Source organism: Eubalaena glacialis, chromosome 3, assembly GCF_028564815.1.
Source record: "Eubalaena glacialis isolate mEubGla1 chromosome 3, mEubGla1.1.hap2.+ XY, whole genome shotgun sequence".
Taxonomy (NCBI): Eukaryota; Metazoa; Chordata; class Mammalia; order Artiodactyla; family Balaenidae; genus Eubalaena; species Eubalaena glacialis.
In genome coordinates, this window is record NC_083718.1 from 181,320,904 (window position 1) to 181,342,224 (window position 21,321).

The 21,321-nt window shown below is 52.2% G+C and overlaps 1 protein-coding gene across 1 annotated transcript in view; it reads right to left on the bottom strand.

Moving 5' to 3' along the window:
* The window catches only part of IGSF21 (immunoglobin superfamily member 21), a 240,094-nt gene that overhangs the window by 58,437 nt on the left and 160,336 nt on the right, over nucleotides 1-21,321 (bottom strand). Inside the window, exon 3 of the mRNA XM_061187058.1 lies at nucleotides 19,979-20,100. Within this exon, the coding sequence (XP_061043041.1) occupies nucleotides 19,979-20,100 (122 nt within the window). The remainder of the gene's footprint in view (nucleotides 1-19,978; nucleotides 20,101-21,321) is intronic.

The window sequence follows — 21,321 nt, forward strand, 5'->3', positions numbered from 1 at the left end:
CGCCAGCGTAGGAGGAGGTGAGTTCTTGGTGGTGATGCTGGGAAAGTGGGGATGAAGAAAGAAGCAACTGTCCACCCACCTGTGTTTGGGAGGGAGGGGCAAGGGCTCTCCCTCATGTCCACAGCAATGTCATGTAATAATTACACTCACCCAAGGAAATGCCAACAACTGGGTGTGGTGTGACCCACAGTCCTGGTTTGGGAAGAGCCATCTATGGTCAACATGCCCGCCCCCTGGCTCTGAGGAAGTTCTTCCATGTTACAGGTTACCTTTCCCCATGCATTCTCCAGACCCACCACGGGTGCCTGCCTGAATACTTCAGATGGCAAAGATGACGATGCTAAGAGCATGGACTCTAGCCTGGCTTTGAATCCTGACTCCTCCACTGACTAGCTGTGTGACCTTGAGCAAGTTACCCTATCACTCTGTGCTTCTATTTCCCCACATTAAGATTAGGGGTAGTAACAGAGACCCACCATGGAATGGAGGGGCAGGGCTCGCACACAAGATAGTAAGAGAATTGCTCATGCCACTGTTCAAGGTCAGAGAGGACAACTGACAAAAAGGAGAGTCTGTGCAGAGCTCCGAGCAGGAGAAGGACCCTCTCGGTCTCTGAGCAAAGGGGTAGGAAGGCAGCTGTGGTTTCTGGAAGGCACTGGGGTACCATCCCCAGCAGCAGCAGGAGAGACCCCATTCCTCAGTGTTCAGCTTTGGAACTCACACTCTATGGCTCCGGCAGGACCATGTCCCCGCTGGGAGGGAGAGGACAGATGACAGCTCTGCTCTGACAGGGCCCAAGGTCTCCAGGGCATCCTACCCCCTTGCTCTGCATCATTGCCTGGCAGAGCCCAGGCCCAGTGACTGGCACAGGATGAGGACCCCAATTGCCCTCTGTCATACTTCTGTCTCAGACTGGCTGTGGGTCTTGGTTTCCCATCAGGGACTCTGCCTTCCAGAAAGTGAGCCTGAGAGGCAAGCGGGAATCCCTACACTGGAGCGTGGCAGAGATTTGTGTTTCCAACCTAACAAACACTGAATGACTTTTCTGTGCCTGGCACTATGCTGGGGGCTTCTACACAGGATCTCCTTAAACCTCCGGTGCATCCATCCATTTGCACTTGTCTATCCATCCATCATCTATCCATCTACCCTTCTGTTTATCATCCATCCTTCTGTCTATCCATCCATCCAACTATCCATTCACTCATCCATCCAACCATTCCTCCATCCATTTGTCCATGCATCCAACAATTCTACATTGGGTGTCTACCGTGTTCCACTCAATGGCACATAGAGTAACTACTAGAGAGACAACAGTGAACAAGACAGGCATGATCCCTGCCCGCATGGAGATTACTTTCTAGTGCTCCAGACAGGATTGGAACTAACCACCTAAATACATGTTTAATTAACAGTGTGATGAATTTCACGAGACATCCAGGGCACTCCTAGAATTGACAATGGGAGGACCTGACTAAGCTGCACTGGAACATCAGGAAAGGTTTTCTGAAGAAGGGACATGAACACAGAGGCCAGAAGAAGGAACAGAAATTGGCAGGTGAGGTGGTGGGGGAGGGCAGGTGGAGAGGGTTCCAGGTAAAGGGAACCAGATGTGCAAAAGAACTGGGAGGGCAGAGGAGTGATGGTCACTAAAGAAGTGAGGGAAGAGCCAGGGAACGAGGGGCAGTAATACAAGATGTGGAAGGTGATGAAGGTAGGGTCGGGCCATGACCTCCTGGGTCATGTTAAAGAGTTTGGCTTTTTTCTCAGAACAGTGGCAGTCACTGAAGAGAGTAGAGGGGGAGTGAGGATGGAGGCATGACATGATTAGTCTGCACTTTCCACTCTGCCGAGTTAGACAGTGGGAAGAGGAAGGTCAAGAGTGGGGATGGACAGACCCCTTTGGAAGCTACTGCAATGCTGTCAGAAGAGAAATGCCATTGGCTTGGTCTAGCCAGGGAAATAGAGAGAAATGAGCTATCTTGGAATTGATTCAGGAGGTATTAGGGATGGGACACAGTGGCTGATTGCACGTGGAGAGTGAGGGAGACAGAGGCACCTGGATAATTCTCAAGTTTCTAGCAGCTGGCAATGGTGGGGTCCTTCACTAAGCAGGCAGCAAGGAGCAGCTGAGAGGGGACCACATGAGTCCAGTTTGAGTTTAAGTTGCCTGAGAGACATCCAAAGAGCAAAGTCGGATAAGGGGCTGGATGTGCAGGTCTGGAGAGAATTCAGGCTGAGGATAAAAGCCCCTTGATGTAGGCATCACCACTCCCATTTCACACTCGAGGAGCTGGCCTCAGGGAGTTGGCATAATGTGCCCAGGAGCTGGGCCAATCCCAGTTCATCTCTGGGGAGGACAACATCATCAAACCCTGGATTCCAGTGCAGCTACACTTCCTGCCCGGAGCCAGAGTTTCCCTCTTTTCTTGGATCCAGTGGCTCCAAATGGGCCAGCTGTGCCGGCTTACAGACAGCTCTCAGCTGACAGTGGTGTCATTTCCTTGGGGCCGAGTGGAAACAGCCTGGGAGATGGTGGATGGACCAGGGTACATGCTACCTGATGCTAAGATTCCCCCCACACGGCACTCCTACACTCCCCACTCTCACTCCAGCCACAGGCCTCTGGATGCACCCCTGGCCTTTGGTCCTGCTGTGCCCTCCACCCAGGATGCCTTCCCCCTGTGTCTTTGTTTGGCCATCTCCCACTCCCCAACCCATCATTGTCTCTGATAAACCGCTCAAGCCCCTTACCCTCCTGCACCTCCATCAAGAAGGCCAGGTAGATACCTGTGCACTCCTGGGGTCCCCAGTAACCACTGTCTGTTTGTCCAGATCTTCCCCTTCACCAATCCCCAACCCCCAGGCTGAGAGTACCTCCCACAGCTCAAGAAGTGTGTTTTCTGTTGGTGGGAATGTAAATTGGTGCAGCCACTGTGGAAAACAGTATGGAGGTTCCTCCAAAAACTAAAAATAAAACTACCGTATGACCCATCAATTGCACTCCTGGGTACATATCTGAAAAAAACAGAAACACTAATTCAAAAAGATACATGCACCCTAATGTTCATAGCAGCACTGTTTACAGTTGCTGAGATATAGAAGCAACTAAGTGTCCATCAGCTGATGAATGCATAAAGAAGATGTAGTATACACACACACACACACACACACACACACACACACAATGGAATACTACTCAGCCATTAAAAAGAACAAAATTTTGCCATTTGCAGCAACACAGATGGACTTGGAAGGCATTATGCTAAGTGAAATGAGGCAGACAGAGAAAGACAAATACTGTATGATATTGCTTATATGTGAAATCTAAAAAATACAACAAACTTGTGAATATAGCAAAAAAAAAGCAGACTCACAGATGAAGAGAACAAACTAGTGGTTACCAGTGGAGAGGAATGGGGAGGGGCAATATAGGAGTGGGGGAGTGGGAGGTACAATCTATTGGGTGTAAGACACGCTCAAGGATGTATTGTACAACGTGAGGAATAGAGTCAATATTTCGTAATAATATATAGACAACGTTTGTAATAAATGGAAAGTAACCTTCAAAAATTGTCTAAAATTTTTTTAAAGTTAAAAAAAATAAAAAATTAAAAAAAATAAAAAGGCATCACAATTAAAAAAAGAAGAAAGAAATGTGTCTTATGGCAGCCAGAATTCCTAGCTGCGCTCCCAGGCCTGATGTGTCCTCAGCATTGGTGCCAGTTTGCTGAGATGTGGGAGAGGATAGTGGTGAGAACCAAGGCTTGGCCTCAGACCACCCTGCCTGGGTCCCAGCTCTGCTCCAAGTCATCCTCTCTGTGGCCTCAAGCAAGTCACTTCCCTTCTCTGATCCCCTGTTTCCTCAGCAAAGAGAGGCTCATGAAGGATGGCCCTCGCAGGCTTATTTGACGATTAAACGAATTCAAGTGTATGGAGGTCATAACAGAGGGCCCAGTACATGGTACCCACATCATACACACTCCATAAATGTTTGCACTATTATTATTATTAATTAGGCACGAATCATCTTTCTACGTAAAAGATGACCTCCGCTAGCCTCCGGGGAATGAGTCAAATCTCTAAAGCTGGAATCGTGGTAAGGGGGGATCCGCCAGGCTGGGCTGGAGGATGGAGAGGGCTGAAACAGACTAGATATTTTCTTTGTTAAAAAAAAATGTTGGGCCATGTTCATGAGAAGGCAGATGCATGAGAATAGGTTTATCAAGGTGGTTTTCAGTTCCACTGCAATTTAAAATAAATAAGTCAATTTAATGTTTATAGAGTGAGTTATGCCTTATTAGGGACACGGTGAGCTGAGGAAACTTGGCCAAGGAGAAATTTGAGAAATTGGCCCCGGCCGTGACAGTAATTACAGCAATGCTTTAGTGTGCAGTCTTGCCCAATGATATTTTCATTCTGTCTAATTTATTAGCTTATTAGCTTTATGGTGAATATAGAAAGCTATACCACAACATGGGCCTAATTTGATCAGAGCCAAATAGTCATGTCTTCCCGAGGTGGTCTTAATAAAGGAAGAGACCCCTGTTTTGAAATTGTTTCCAAGTTTTCTAGAAAGATTCAGGGCAGAGTTCCAGGCCTCTGGGTCCTGGGGCTGTGAATTAGATAGGCAATAAAGGACAGTGGTCCAGAGTGCAGACCATCTGGTTTTAAACACCAGCTCCTCTGCTTTCTGGTTATGTGGCCTCAAGACCTTAGCTTGTCCAGGGCTCAGTTTTCTCACCTGTAAAATGGGAGCAATAAATATTCCTACCCATATGGTAATCCAGAGCCCTATGGAACAGGGTCTGGCCAAATTGCTCACCACTGTCTCCCCAGAGCCCAGCACTGTGCCTGGCTTGACACAGGCGTTTGGTAAATATTGTTGGATGAACGTGGCAAAGGCCAACATCCACGTGAGGTGCTTAGCACATAATCTCCACTACCCTCGTATCTCATGTGCATCGTGCCAGTTCTAAGGGCTTTACTAACTCATTTAAACCTCACAAACACCCTACGAGGTGGGTACTATTATCATCATCCCCATTTTAGAGATGGGGAAGCTGAGGCACAGAGAGGTAGTGACTTGCCTAGGGTCCCACAGCCAGTAAGTGACAGAGCTGGGATTCAGACACCAGGACCCTAGCTCCAGGGTGACTCTATCATGTCACCTTCTGTCTTAAGCGTTCTTTATGTTGTAGCTTTATTATTCATAACAAAGGTTCAGGTGACACCTTAATTTCAGATGTCTAGCCTCTAGAATTGTGTGAGAATACATTTCTGCTGTTTTAAGCCCCTCAGTTTGTGATATTTTGTTGCAGCAGCCCAAGCAAACCCATATGGGCGGCCTCCACACCAGCTAAGCATTTGCCTTCCTGAGGCTCTGGCACTGCCTCTCCCAGGAATACATCCAAAAGAAATGAATGCTCAAGTTCAAAGCAACTTCACTTGTCATTGTGAAAAACTGGAAGCAACTCTCTGCAATGTCCCTCCATGGGAGAATGGGTAAATAAACTGTAATCGAGCCAGGCAATGGAGTACTACGCAGCAGTGACTCGCTGAGTGAAAGAAGCCTGATGCGGAAAGTGTGATTCTATTTGTGTGCAGAGCAAAGGTAGGAAAAACTAGTTTAAGTAGATTCAAAAGTCAGAATCACGTTTCCCTCTTGGTGGATGGAAAGCTCGTGGGATGCTGGAAATGCTTTATATCCTGATCTGGGCGGTGGGTGGGCAGCAGGGCACATGCCTGTGTAATGATTCCCTAAGCTGGGCCGTTCAGATGAAGCACTTTCCTGTGTGTATGTTATACCCTGATGTAAATAAAAGGGAAATACATAGATGGGGAGCCCCCACTGGAGAGCCTCAAAAGTCTCACACAGGCATCTGGAGTTGCTTCTGTTGGTCTCCAAGAGGCTGAGGATGGATGATTGTTGAGCAGCGGAGGAGGTGCATATAGCCATGAGCAGGACGGGGGGCACTTCGTGGCATCTAAAGAGGATTTATGACAAGTCCAGGGGCCCCCTTGGTCCATCAGCAGCTGGAGCAGCTGGAAGGGCCTCCACGTGCCCCTCCCCACCCTAGATCTCAAGGGTTGGCATCATAGCCTTGGCAAGCAGGGGGGAAACATTGCGGGGAGAGCTAATGGTGCAGAGACGCAGCCCAGGTTCTCTCTCCTCCCGTGCCAGCCTCTCCTTATCAGCGCCCTCTGCTGGGCCCTGCTCTGTTCCCATCAACTCCATCATTCCTAGGGCACCCTGGGATTTTCCCCATCAGACTTAAGCACCTCCAAGCCCTCATGGCCTGTCTCCTGCACTGGTACATTGCAGAGGCAAAAAGGAGGCAGGCCTTCAGCAGCCAGCTAGAGGCAGTGGAGGGAACGGCCACCCGGGGTATACCCCAGCACCACAGGAAGTGTGGTGCAGAGGCTCAGAGATGCTGAGTGACCTGCCCAAGGTCCCACAGCTCTCAAGGGGCACATCTGGGCTCCCCACTCCAGTCCTCTTGACCCCAGAGGCTGGTCCCTTCCTCCATACTCCCCAGACTCCTGCAACAACCAAACAAGTGAATGAACTTCCAGGCCCATGGTGATTGGTGGTGTGGTCTCGTGGAGAACAGGTACCCTCGCTGCAGACTGCCCGGGTTCAAGACTTAGCTCCACCCCTTGCCACACGCTTAACCTGGGTCAAGGCATTTAACCACTTGGCCCCTCAGTTTTCCCATCTGTAAAATGGGACCAGTAGTGGTTATCTGCCCCATAGCTGTGAGTTTTTACCTGGCACATAGGAAGCCCCAGACAAATGTTTGCTATTATAATGAGTTGGTGTTTTTATCATTGGTGGCTACAAAGATGAAAGCAAAAAAGGTCACATTTCTGCTTGGGAGCCCTTTGAGGGCATCAGACCCACAGAGAGACCCTTTGTGGGCACTTCCTGTTCTTTCTCAACGACTCTGGTGGGGAGAAGCCAGGGGTGGCAGAGCCCAGATCCCACTCAGCCACAGATTCTCCAACGTGGCAATGTGACTGTGGGCTCCTGGGGCACCAGGCACCAAGTAGGATCCTGCCAAGACAGCTCCAGGCAGCGTTCGTGAGCACTTGGGCCTGAGCTCTGGCCATTCCCAGCTGCTCTGATCCAGCTTGATGCCTGCTTCAAATCCCAGATCTGCCCTGCAGGCTGCATGGGTCCTGGGCATGGATTCAAGCTCTGCTGGGCCCATAGACAGGGTCATCTGGGCCATCCCCCTGCCTTCCTATCACACTCACATCAAGCCAGAAAAGGGGGGGCTCCTGCCCCTTGTCTGAACATCCAGAGGAGGGCCCCTGGGGGAGGTGGGAAGTGGGGAATCGGGGGTTGTAGGCGGGGCACCAAGTGGTCAGGCTTGTCTGGTTGGTGAAGGAGGCAATAGGACAAGCACAGAGATGGAGACTCTGGGTTCTGGGCCTCTGACCCCTCAGGGAAGAGCCCACAAAGCAAGTTACCACCTCCCCAGCCCCCCAGCCCAGGATGCCCACATAAGCCCATGCTGCAACCTTGGCATATGGGCACCTGGGCATGGAAAGTCCCCACCCGCATGCCCTGGACCCTACAGTCCATCCCACAGCGCCACACACTGTACTGCAACTGTCTCTTTACGCATCTGTCTGGGCCTCAGTTTCTGCATCTGTAAAATGGGACGTGGGGCTTGGCCTACCTCATGGGACGTTGTGGGGCTTGAATGACACAACCCATGTAAAATGTTTAAACCACATCAGTGCTCAGCAAATAGCCCTTCCTTTGGGGAATGGGGAGGGTTTTTTTTCTGCCCTCGTGTCATCCTGCTCTGCTTAACTTGGCATCTGGCTCATCAGAGGCGCTCAGAAATGTTCATTGAATGAACAAGAGAACACAGTGTTCAGCGATTCCTTTCCCCACTCACTCCCCAAAAATCTCCAGGCCAGACTGGGGGTAGGAGCTGTACTCAGGAGGGTCACCTGGGAGGAGGGGCCAGGGAAGAGTCCCTGAAAAGCAGAAGGAAAAGCCAGATCCTTCATTCATTCTTTCCACCCTTCCTCTGTGCTGAGCTCTGCCGGGCCCAGGTGGGTGTGGGTGGTTGCAGACATGGTCCCTCCCTCCAGGAGCGACAGTCAAGGAAGGGTGATGGGAGAGGCTCCTGAGACCCTAGGGAACAGGGGTCCTTGCTGGGGCAAATGGAGAGGGCCTCCTGTGAGCCAATAACATTTCCCCTCCATTATTATTATTATTATTATTATTTTGCATTATGGTATAAAATTTGTCTCATACAGAAGTATAATACGCTATGAAGCATATTATAGACACGCACCTGTGATTCAGCCGTCTTTTACTTAATACCACCACGTGCTAGGTGTTAGGCATTTTGATGGTAAGAATTCCTGCAACACTCACCATAGCTCGGGGTCGGGGGTGGAATCATCATTTTTCTCCTACCAATGAATAAGCTGAGGCTCAAAGTCCTGCCCAGTGTCACCACAGATAGCATCTGATAGAGGCAAACCATAGTTGCATATCTACCTGCATCATAGCCAAGAGTGATGGGGGTCCCATATCCTGGTACCCTGAGCCTGCTGGAGCACTTACATAGCAGTGGCTGAGAGCCTGTATTCTGCCTCTGACCTCTCCCGTAGCTGGTGGGTTTGAATCCTGGCTCGGCCACCTTCCGGCTCTGTGACCTTGGGCAAGTCACTTAACCTCTCTGAGCTTCATCTTTTCACCTACCAATGGGGGTAGTAATAGCCCCAACAGTGCAAGGATTTATGAGTCAATGTGTGTAAAGCACTTCCAGCAGAGCATAAGAGCTTGATAAACACTGGCGTTGGCATTTTTGTTAGTTCTCAGATCTCAGGGCTCTGGCTATAGCATCACTCTCGTGGGGGAAGCAAAGATCCGGTCCATCAGTGAGTCCTGCCCGCTCTGCTTCCAAATTCTTCTCCCATCACTTCCCTCCACCTCCACCCTAGCCACCTCTCCTCCCTGGTCCCTCTGCCTTCACTTTCACAACCTCTCCAATAGCTAAGGTGGGTCTTTTAACAACACACACGTAGAAACAAGATCGACCTCGATGGCTCCACATCACCCCTAGAATACAATTCAAACTCTCTCTAAAGACCCAGAATGATCTACAACAGCAGTTCTCAAACTTGCCTGCATATTGGAATCACCTTGGTGACTTTGAAAAACTGATGTCCGAGTCCCCACCCCCTTGCCCACAAAGTTCTAACTTAACCAGCGGGGCTTGGCCTGGGCATCAGGAGTGTGTAAAGCTCCCGGATGTTTCTGATGTGGACCATGCATTGGCCTCACCTGGGGGATGATTGGAGCCATAGGCCCTGGGCCCCTCCCCCAGACCCACGGAATGAGAATCTGTATTGTAACGAGCGATTCCTGGGTACGGTCAGGTTCAAGAGGCCTGCACCCTGAGATCTGGCCTCTGCTGACTCCTCCCCTCATCTCCCACGTTCCTCGCGGGGCCTGTCAATTCCCCAGCCTCTCTGGGCTTGTTTCTGCTCTTCCTTGTCACATGGAGCTTGCTCCCATCCCAGGCCCTTGCTTCCTCCTCTGCCGGAATGCTCATTCCCTGGCCTTTACGTGGCTGCGTCATCTTGCCATCCAGGCCTCAGAGAGCCCCCTGTCCTCTCCCTGTGTTGCCAGCATAACCCCCAGAATATCAGCTCCATGGGGACAGGTTTCTTGTCTCCCTTGCTCACGCTTGTCCCCCGAGGTCTTCAGTTAAGAAACACTTTTTAAACAACGAGTGAATAATTAGGGCAAGCCCTGACCGTGGTGCATGGGACCTGTCATCAGAACTTCATTCCACCCCCCCTACCCAGGGTGCCGCCTGACACTGGGCTTGCAGTTCCTCGGGGTTGATTCTGGGTGAAGACACTGTCTCCGAAAGGCCCCTGGTAAAAGGCAAACTGCCGGAGCCCCCTCCCCACCCCATCCCATCGGCATAGGGGCTCAGCCCCATTCACGGGGGAGGCCCCCAGAGGAGGAAAGTTCTGTGTGATGGGGAAGCTCTCCCAGCTCTTGCGATAGTCACTTCCTCTCTCTGTGCTGAGCTTGGTCCCCATAAATAGGGTCTAAGATCTACACTCCATAGGGTTTAAGCAAATGATGGATGGGAAAGTTTTGCTGACAGTTTGAAACAATAATTCTACATTTGGATGATCTGTCAGCTCATCAGTTTAACAGATCTCTACTGAGACCTTGTGCTGGACGCTGAGGTCCTAGAGATGAAGAGAGGAAGGTCCCTACTCTTGAGGGACAAGACCCATCCTTGGTGATTGAGGGGGCACAGGCAGAGGGCTCCCTAGTTGCAATACCCCAGGGTATCACCAGAGGGCAGCAGACAGCTTTGCAAGCACTTCCCTCCCCTGGGAAGAAACTGGTGAGAAGGGTGCGTTCTGGGAGTCCCAGTGGCCTCCTAGAGGGCCTGGGGACAAATGCAGAATGGGGGTGGGTGGGTGCAGTGTGCTGCTCTGTGCCAGCTGTGGACTCAGCAGAGTACACACATCTCAGTCACTGCATCTAATGTCTCCACTAACCCAAGACCCAACCACAGAGAAGTACCCAGGATCCCACCCCCAGTGTGGAATGGGGACCCACTTGGAGCCTCGGGATCCAGGGTCTGTGCTGCTGGGGAGATTCTGGGGCCATAGAGGGACTCCAAGCCAAGAGATGCAAGAATGTGCAGGGAGAGGAGAATGAAAAGCATCGTGCTTGTGTGCGTGCGTGCACGTGTATGTCTGTGTGCACAGAACGGGAGGGCAAAGCCGCTGCATGGGGAGGGGGAAATGAAGGAAAGATGAAGATCGCACTAAGAAAGGGAAACCATAGGAAAAACTGAAATTCAAGGAGCAAAAGTAGAAGAAGGTCGACCTTTACCAGTGGGAAATGAAGGGAGGCAAGACCCACCAGGACCGGTCCTTCGGGAGGGTACCGAGTTCCAGCCTGTGCCACCGGTACTGGCCCACCTGGGCTGCTCATGGCCTGGGTGGGGGCAGATTTGTGTGAGTGAAAAATTGCGACCTGGCATGAGAAGAGCTGAGTGCAATGCACAGGGTTCTCCTGGAGCGCTGTCGGTAGCATTGATTCTGCTCGGAGGCAACAGGGTCGGGGAGGACTGGGCCTGGACGCGCTGCTGGGCTTCAAAAAGGTAGAGAAGGAGGAGAGAAGTGGAAACTAAGACGTCAACACCAGGGGGAGGGGCAGGGAGAGGAGAGGGCAGCAGGGGCAGGTGGAAAGTGGGGGGACAGGGGACGCCATCGTGCTCGGTGAGGACTTAGGCAGAGCAGCGGAAGCATGTTCGCCTAAATGGATTTCTCAGCAGGTAAATGGAATTGATGCCACCAGCGGAGGCAGCCAAGGAGACCCGGGAGTCGCATTTCTAGGGCCAGAATTGGACATCACTTGGTCTCCTTGGCCAGGGAGTCCAGGGGCCTGGAACTGCCAGGCAGTGTCTATTTTTAAGGTGGTGACTAACTCTGGCAGCTTCCTACCTGGAGGCATCAAGCAGGGGGGGCCACAGATCCACTGTGTGTGTGCGCGTGTGCACGTGTGCTCATGCGGGGGCGTGTCGGGATGAAGACACAAGGTCACGTACTCTCACTAAGTCACTTGAGTCTCCAGCACCTGGCAGAGGTCCTGGCACGGGGTGGTCACTCATGACTGCTTGTTGGATGAGCCTGCCCCTGATGGCCCAGAGACCCAATATGACTCCAGTGGCCGTTTGAACGCCACGGCTTGGGTATGAACCCAAGCTTCCCCATGTGCAAGCTGTGTGACCTTGGACAAGTGACTGTACCTCTCTGTTCTTTCGTGTCATCATCTATATAACAGGATTCAATGAGTCTGAGATCTGCACTCCACGAGATGGTTGCTTGGGTTAAACCGATGATGGATGGAAAAAAGCTTTGCTGACTGTTTGAAATGATAATTCCATATCTGGATAAGCTGTCAGCCTATTGATTCAAGAAACCTTTAATGAGGGCCTGGGCTTCCATCCCAGGCCCTGTGTCAGGCGCTGAGGACCTAGAGATGAAGAAGGGAGGGTCCAGTTCTAAGAGACAAGACCCAAGAGGGACAGCTGAGAGCAGGCGTCTCTGCAGAGCACTTCCTGCAGGCCCGACACAGAGGGTGGGTCCAGGAACTCTTCCCTAATGGATGCTCTGCGGGTGGGAGGCTGGGGATGGGGTCCAGTGAAACTTCTGGCTCAGAAAGTGTGGGTACACTCCACCTTTGGGGAAAATTCCAGGGGGCTGTGGAAAGAACGTCTTGCTCCTGAGCCCCCTGCCCCCCAATCAAGGCCCTACTTCCTGAGAAGCTTAGCACGGGGCCCAGCATACTGTTGTCGCTCCATCGGCTGATAACTCATGGTATTTGGTGTGGGGACGGCCCAGGCTCCTGAAATGGCTGGTGCCTGTGTGGTCGCCCTGGACTGGGAGGTCACTGGCTGGTCCAGCTGTTTTGTCATCTTTAACCCAAACGAGTCTGGCCCCTGGGGGCCTTAGGATATCGTCTGTTGCCCACTGGCTACCACCGGCAGCAACGAGAATTATCTGTGCCTTGCAGCTTCCCGCTGAATTCTTTGGCCCCATCTGCACATCGGAGCAGATGGGAGGTGCTGTGTGCAGCAGAGCTTTCCAAATCTTGCTGTTAACATCTTTACCTGGAAGACGATTTTAAAAGACTGCTTCCCCAGGCCTTGCTCCGGGATGCTTGAATCAAATTCCGTCTTGGTGGGGCCCAGAAACTGATATTTTTAAGCAACTCCCAAGGTGATCCTAACGCAGGTGGTGCACTGATTGGCTTGTGGTGTAGACACCACGGAGGGTAGCTAGTGCTCAGGTGGTGTAGCTGGCAGCCTCTCCTTTAGGGCGCGGTGGGCTGTGAGGGGAGCACTCAGCTGAAAACTTCCTGGGAGGCAGACTGCAGCCCCGACTCCTAAAATAATCCCTGGTTTTGATTTGGGGACCAGCTGCCACTTGGGGTTGGAGACCTGGGGTGTTCAATTCTGATGCTACTCAGAGGCAGCTGTTACGAACAAAGTGCTGAAAGGGCTCACGGTTATCCTTACAACGTCACTGGCTCATTCGCTTCTTGGGTGGGAGAGAGAGGAGTGGGTGTACAGTGGGTCAAGGACTGGGTGTAACCTTGATAGTTCCCTATGGGCAGGGTCTGAGCTCATCCACTCTCCCAGCACCCGGCACCAGCTGGGCACATAGTAGGTGTCCAATGTGTGTTTGCTGAGTGCTCAAATAAATGAATAAATGAAGGACCATGTCTTGTGCAAGCAGCACGGGTTATGTACGTTCTGGAGACAAAAGATGTATGGTCCACTATAACGTGCAGAGGGAGGTGAGCTGTGGAATTCACACTTGCAAATCAACAAGGGTCAGAGGGCACTTTTTTTTGTACCAACGGTGGAGAAGGAGTTTGCCCTGCCCGCTAACATCTGACACTACAGAAGGGACACGGAACATTTCAAAGGGAAACAAACCCCTCTCTGATCTTTGGACCCAACAGTGAATATGTCTATTTTAAAACCAACCCCATTTTTCCTTTTGAACAGATTCCAGAGAGCTGTGACTTTGAAACTTCCATCTGCCTACCTGGAGCAGCCTTGTTACTACTTCAGCACTTCCCTACCTGCCTCCGTGCCTTTGCACACACAGTGTCTGCTACCTGCAGTATCCGCGCCCAGGCTCCTCTTTGTCTAAAACTTACTTATGCTTCTAGGGCCACTTCAAATGCCACCTTCTCCACGATTTGCCCGGGCTCTCCATCTCGGATTCATCATTGCATTGCCTCTGAATCCTCCCATGATAGCCATCACTTGATTACCTGAATTGTTAGCTATTTATCTCCATGTTTTATCTCCTCTTTCCTTTCATCCCACAAATATTTAGAGTTCCTCTCTAAATGCCAAGTAGGTTCTGAGGTCACTGAGATGAAAACGATAGAGCAGAGCCTCGGAGGAGCTTATGGGCTGGTGGGGTGGGGGAAGAGGGAGAAGGCTTTAAGCTCCATGGCGGCAGGGGCTGCGTCTTGCCCACCTCTGGGCACTGTGCCCCCCGCCCCCCCAACTCTGTGCCTTGAATGCAGCAAACACTCAATATGAGCTATCAAGAGACTACATGAACGGATGCATCTCAAAGTAATAAAGGAAGTGGCATTTCTTTCCGTGTCCTCAATCCTCCAGGCTCTTTTTTCATTTACTTGATTTCTCCCACATCTCCCTCCCCTGATAAATATGAATTAGGAAGGTGTGTAACTGTGCACTCACATTCTCCACGAATCCCCCGGGCTCTGCCCCATCCCCCCACCCTCTCAGCTGTTCTCAACCTCCTGCAGGTTTGGGGGCAGGGGGAAATGGAGCATGGTCACATGTTCACAGCCTATGGAAATCAGACCCGGGTGAGAGAGCCAGCTTTCAGCCTTCACCTTTGCCTCCTGGCCCCTGCCAGCCCGAAGCGGTGGTCCAGCTCCCTCTCCCAGCTTCACTTAGGTTTGGAATCTAAGTCCTGAGACCTATGAAGAGACCTCTCTCCCCCTCCCCAGACCCCTCTGAGGAAAGCTTTGTCTTCCTTTCCTGACCCCTCCAACCCATGCTCCGCTTGGCAACCAGGGTGAGCTTTACAAGACACATCACGTGAGACCCCAACGTTCAGTGGCTTCCAGGACATTGAGAATAAAAGCCAACTTGTTTCCTTGCTCCCTGAACTCTGGCCACGCTGGCCCTCTGGCAGCTCCTAGGTCACGCCAGGCTGTTTCTCACCTCAGGACCTTTGCACTTGCCGTGCCTTCTACCTGGAATGCCCTCCCTGCCTCCAGCCTGGTCTGTCGGGCTTCTTTTATCCTACAGATCCCTGCTCAGGTGAGAAACCTTGTAGCACGCTCCCCCTTCCCCCCACCGCCGCCACACATACTCCACGACTCTCATCATCTCCATCACATTCCCTTATTTCCTTCATCACCTACTGAAGATATTTTTCCGTATTCTTTCAAACACATTTTTATAGTCTGTCTCTCCTCACCCCCTACATCGTAAGACTCACCAGAGCAGGTCTGATTATGTCTCGTTCACCATTTTATCACCAGCACCGTCCCTGACATACAGCAATTGCTCCATTCCTTTGTGATAAATAAATGATGCCCGGGTTGGGGGAAGGTGCGGAGGCCTGAATTCCTTCTTCCAAAGTTTATCCCGCAGCCGTGAGAGCGTCAGTGGAAGACATCCACCAAGCCTTCTACCACTAACTCATCCACTCCACAATTATCTACAAATTGTCCACATTGGGCAGGGGGTGCTGGGCTGGGGGGCTGGGGAGATGGCAGTGAAGACATCACTCCCAATCCCCATCCTCGTGGGGCTTCCGGTCGAGTGCAGGAGGCACTTTGAATACCCGGTGTCAGGGCAGTGAGTGTGGGAGGGGAAGGGCACTGGGGTGCCTGGCCCAGTCTGGGCAGTCAGGATGGGCTTCCTGGAGGAAGCAACATTTAAGCTGAACCTGAAAGGATGAGCAGGGCCTTGGCAAAGAGAGGTCGGCAAGGTGTGGGAGGGGCGCACTCTTGAACCCCTGAGTCTAGATTTCCCTCACTGCCAAATGAGGGCCAGTGAAGCCTGCTTGGTGTTCCTAGGGACACCCTGGGCTGATGGGATGGGACATGGACTGCAGAGGACTTCGGGAAACGGAAGGCACAACGTGTGGTGGGGGAAGCAGGGGCTGGTGAAGGCTCGCTGTGATTCACCCTGACCTCCAAGGAGGTCACAGCTGCCATTTGGGGATGGCCACGTTCTGCAAGGATTAATGAGTTTTGCCCACACAATCTTCCCCTCACTGAGGGGGATCCATCCATCTGGTCCACTTGTGCCCGGCCTGATGGAACAGGTGAACGGGGCCCGAGGCAGGGCCTGAGAGGGCAGGGGTGCAGGATGCCCGCAGGTGGGACTGTTACTAATATCCTATGTCCCCACTTAGGGGCCCCTGAGAAACAGAACCTGAGACAAGGAATCAATTGGGAGCCCGTGGCTTATTTAGGAGGGTATCCCAGGCAGCTGGAAAGGGAGTGGGGATTGAGCGGGAAGGAAGTCAACACAGGTGCATCCTGGAGTTTATTCAGTCCCGCTGGGGAGTTCGGGGACAGTGGAGAAGACACATCTGAGTTGCCCCACTGGAGGGACGAGGGGACTGGGGTTTCATCTAACACCTCCCATCAGTCATTGGCCGAGGCTGCTCCCGGACATCAACTCCCTGGCACTTGGGCTCCGATGTCTGCCACACCTGCCTTTTCCCCGCCATGGATGGCTCCTTCCCAGCCCACAGGTCTCAGCCCAGGGCCACCTTCCTGGGAGGCTCTGCCTGACACCCAGCACCTTAGTCCTCCCGGAACTGCAAGCTGCTCGCCCCTCGTTACGTGATCACCATCGGACTCACATCTTTGTGGAATGTGTCATGATAAATTTATTGATGTCTTGCTTCCCTTGTTTCCTCTCTGTCTCCCCCACGAGAGTGTAAAGCCCTGTCTTTCTTGTTCCCCACTGGATCCCCGGCACCTGCATCATACCAGGCTCCTAGTAGGTGCTCAGTTAAATATCCTTTGAAGGAATAAATTATTGTCAATTCCAAACTGGGAGTTCTGGGCTCTGAGGCTCAGAACTAGAAAGGTATTTGATCGATGGAATCTTTGGGGTGTGCGGAGGGGCAGTGACCTGCCCAAGAGGTCATGAACTGGGGCCCCACCAAGAGGTCATGAACTGGGGGGGGTCATGAACTGTACCCCCCAACCTGGGGACAGAAGCCCTGTCACCCCACCTGACTCCCATCCCTCCGGGAACCCCACCAGTGGGAGGAAAAGCTCTGGGAGTCCCTAGGGCTCCCCTGGCTGCCCAGAAAATTGCTCTCTGCCAACTCTTGGTAATCTTCTCAGCCTCATTCTCTTCCCACTTTCCCCAGCTGAAGAGGAAGCAGCCCAGACAGCTGTGGAGCTGGGACTCTCTCTAGATGAGATGCATTAATTTGTAAACATCTTCATTTATATGTAAATGTGGAGTCCCGCACCCCTCACCAGCCCTAACGAAGCCCTGCAGCCTGAGAAGCAGCCTCCGCCAGCCAGCACAGCTGCTTCTGCGGCTGCAACTCTCCGTGATTGGATCAGACTCTCCAAGAGGGTCTGCTCCTTCCTTCCCTTCTTCTGTGGCTTCCTCGAGGCCCCCTGCCCTGCTGCTCTCTGTCTGGGAGACCACCCCATTGTAACCAAGGTTCCAGGAGAAGGCTGGGGAAGAAAAGAGCACTGGCCGCAATTGAGCTGCTGTGTGACCTTGGGCTAGTCTCTTCCCCTCTCTGAGCCTCGGTTTCCTCAACTGTAAAATGAGAAGGGCAGTGTGGTGGAGGGGTAGGATGAGGTGGGTTGAGGTCCAACAAAGTTGATGTTGTTATAGCAGGGGACCCTTGGGCAAGTCCCTTGACCTTGCTGAACTTTGACCCCATCTGTAAAATCAGGACTACAGAAAATAATAATAATAATAATAATAATAATAATAATAATAATAATAATAATACCTGCCTGCATTCCAGGTGTTGTTAGTGAGGATCAAGAGAAAGAGTGCACAGGGAGGGTTTTATGAGATTTGGGAAAAGGTGAGGGCTTTTTTTTTTTTTTTTTTTATGATGAGGAAAGGAGGGCTTTTCTAGGCAATAACAGCGTGCACGCACCACTCAGCAACTGTGGCTGCACTTTACGCAAATTATTAACTCAACTCACGAGGTTGCAGTGAACTTCTCTCTGTTGTCATTCCCTTTTAGAGATTGGGAAACTCAGGCACTGAGTTACCAACCCAAGATTACACTAAAGCAAGGGGGTGGAGGAGCCAGGATTAGAACTCAAGCCATCAGACATAAGTCTCATCAAACCCCACAACGATTGTTTAAGCCAATCATATTAAGCCTGCTTTACAGGTGAGGACACCGAGGCAGAGAGATGTCAAGGTCCTTATGGTCCAAGGTAACTCAGCAGGAAGTAGCTGAGCTGGGATTTGAACCAGGTCTTTGCATACCAGGGCCGTGCTCTGGATACATGAGATGGTGGGGGTCAGAGCCAAGGAACCACCCTGGAGACCATACCTGCAGCCGCGGGTGGGGGACTGAAAATGATGGTATGTGGGGAGCTGTTGCTTCTCAGAGACCTTGGTAACCAGGCAGAGGTGTGGCAGGTGAAGACGGGTTTCTGGGAAGCCGGAGGTGATCTAAATGTCCACTTGTGCAAAATCATCTGTGGCTCCCAGGATAGCTATTCTTCTCCAAAATGAGCTTTCACCTTTTTTTCGTTTTGATGGTAACTGGTGGGTCTTACGTGTGCTTTAAGGCACCCCAAATCATTTTTGGAAACGGGTGTAGGAGAAATCATAAATAGATGGATGAAGGTATCTGTGTGGCCATTTGTACACCTCTTCGGAACCCCTTCACATCCACATTCTCACCAGATTCCCCCAACAAACGCTGGGTCTGAGCTCCTAACACAAAGCCCAGAGAGAGGAGCACCCAGAAAGGTCCTCCAGGGGAGCACACCCACCTTCCGTTCTTACCAAAGTGGGCATGGAAGGACCACCGGCCAGATCCCCTATGCAGGGCTGGATTTACCCTTTGCAATCTTCTTGTCCCATTTTCTACTTTTATCCACAGGGAAACTGACACCCAAAGGGCCAAGGAGGGTGCCCAGGGTCATCCACTCAATTTGCAAATTTTATTGTGTACCTACTGTGTGTCAGGCCTCGTGTTGAGAGCTGAGGATGCCAGGTGAAGGGGGAGCACCCATTCTGTCCTGATGCTCATGGTCACAGAGAGAAGGACCAACCTGTGTGTGGACAGTGGGGCCTTATCCTCCTGGCGGGTCAGGGGTAAAGGCATAAGCGGGGACGCGGCACGCACCCCACGAAGCACAGCGTGAGCCCGCTTGTCTCCTGCAGCATCTCCCTGCGTGCCTGGTGTAGCCAGGCTGTCCTCTAGCTTTGGAGAAGACTGCCACTTTCTGCCTGGCCACCAGGCAAAGCATTTGGCTGTGTAGTGTGAAAAAGCATGCACACGTGTGTGTGTGTGTGTGTGTGTGTGTGTGTGTGTTCTGGAGGAGCCGCAGCCATTGGCTTTGGTGGAGGTCAGTTCTGCTGGGGTGACGGGCTGTCTAAAGAAGGTGTCCCACAGGAGGACCTGCTCGATTGGGTTCTGAAGGCTGAAGAGGAGTTTACCAGGTGACCAAAGGGAACAGCACCCATCAAGTGTAAAGGGTCAGAGCAGTAAAGTAGGATTGGGGCCTTTTAGGCAGCGGGTGGGAGGGGAGTGGGGCCGTGGGCGCCCACACGCCTAGAACATAGCAGGGCCTAGAATGGGATCCGCTACCTTAAAGTCTTCTAGGAAAGGGGTAGGGGTAGAAATATTAAGTATCTCCATCCCCAAGGGCTCTTCCTTCCCCATCCTGTTGCTGCTTTGAACCTAGGGTCCGGTTGTTTAGGGTCTGTTTTCCTTCCCAGGTTTAGAGCCCGTGGGGAACAATAGGACGTATTCCACAGGCTTCTGAACCGGGTAGAGCTGGTTTACATCCCACCTCTGGCATTTCTGGCTGTGTGACTTTCGGCATATTGCTCACCCTCTCTGGACCTCAGTGTCCTCACCTGGAAAGGGGTTTGGAAAACCCACTTTGCGGGACTGTTGGAGGAGCCGTCTGGAGAGGCCGACATAAAGGGTCTGCTCCATGTGGCAGAGCTGCAACTTGACCCCTTCCTGCTTCTTCCCTCCAGGGGATGATTCCCCTTGGGAATGGGTCTCCCTTCTGCAGCAGAGCCCCAGCTCTGCCTTCCAAGCCCATGGAGGGTGATCCTGAGACCCCCCCTCCCCACTCCAAGAGCATTGCGTGTGGGATAGACATGAAAGGGCTGGAGAAGTGGCCCCCCGGACCCCGCCCGGCCCTCACCTCACGGTGGACTGGTACACCAGGTCCTCTCGCTTGCGGTAGTTCTCCATGTGGGAGAAGTTGGTGGAGAACATGGCGTCGAAAGTAAAGATCTTCTGCTTGATGGTGCCGCCATCCGTCACCTGCAGCAGAGCACAGAGGAGTCACAGGTGAGTGCTCAGCCAGCCCTGCCACCCCTTTCCTCCAGGCGGTGAGTGGGCTCCTGGGATGCTGGGGAGATGCAGGCAGCCCCAGGAGAAGCCTCTGGGGGGAGATGTCACAACCATCACTATTATCCTCCCAGGTCATCCCCACATTACTGATGTGCAGGCTGAGGCTCTGAAGTCAAGTGCCTTCCTGAGGTCCTACAGCTAAGAAGGAGTAGGGCTGCCTCTTCTTCTGGCCCTTTCCGATGCACCAGGCGGTCCCACTTCTGCATCCCACTTGTTGGCCTTGCGAAAATGACGAGCAAAACTTGGGGAGCTGCAGACAGGACCAGAGAGTGTGAATGTGTTTTGCAGAGTCAGCCAGAGTCCCAAAGCCATCCCCGCCCAAGGAGAGAGGGAATGGGTGAGCAGGCCGGATAGAAAGAGAGAAGAACTGGGGCCAAGGGCAGTCACCTGTGCCAAGATCTCATACGGATTCAAACAAGTTAAATTGCAATAGTTTCCGATAAATTCTTCAAGGGAGAGGACCAGAATAGCTAGGGAGCCCAGAGGAGGGGCAGGTCCCATCCTGGGGATAGGGTAATCATGGAGGGCTTCCTGGAGGAAGCAATATGTAAGTTGTCTTCTGAAGGAAGAGTAGGAACCAGCCTGGTAAATGGAGGGAGTGTTTTCTAGGCAGAAGGGACAGCAGGAGCAAAGGGCCTGGGGTGGGAAAGAAGCATCTGCGCTCAGTGAAAGGAGGCTGTGTTCAGAGTGCCTGGGGCAGAGAGGAAGTGAAGAGAGTAGACTCTGAGGAGTGAAATGGGAGCCACATCAGGGAGGGCCTGGTGGGCAAAGGAACTCAACTCCCCCGAAGGCCAAGGAGGTGCAGAGTTTCAGAATCTATTTACAAGCTCCCTCTGGCCTTAGAAGAGATTGAAGGGACTTGTCTGGAGACAGGGGAACCTGGGGAGGCTAGGGAGAACCCAGTCTACTGACACCAGTGATGGAGAGAAGAGGACAGTGTGGGGGACTTGCCTGCCTCTGGCTGCCCTTGAGACAGGCCAGGAGGTGGGTCAGGAAGTCCCCGTTTCACATAGGAATACGAAGGAGGCCCGGAGAAGCCAGGGGCTCTCAGGAGGTGGTAATAAAGCCCATGCTGGAAGACAAAGGCTGCTCAGGTGCCCAGCTGTTCACAGCTGATTAAAAGCCGGACCC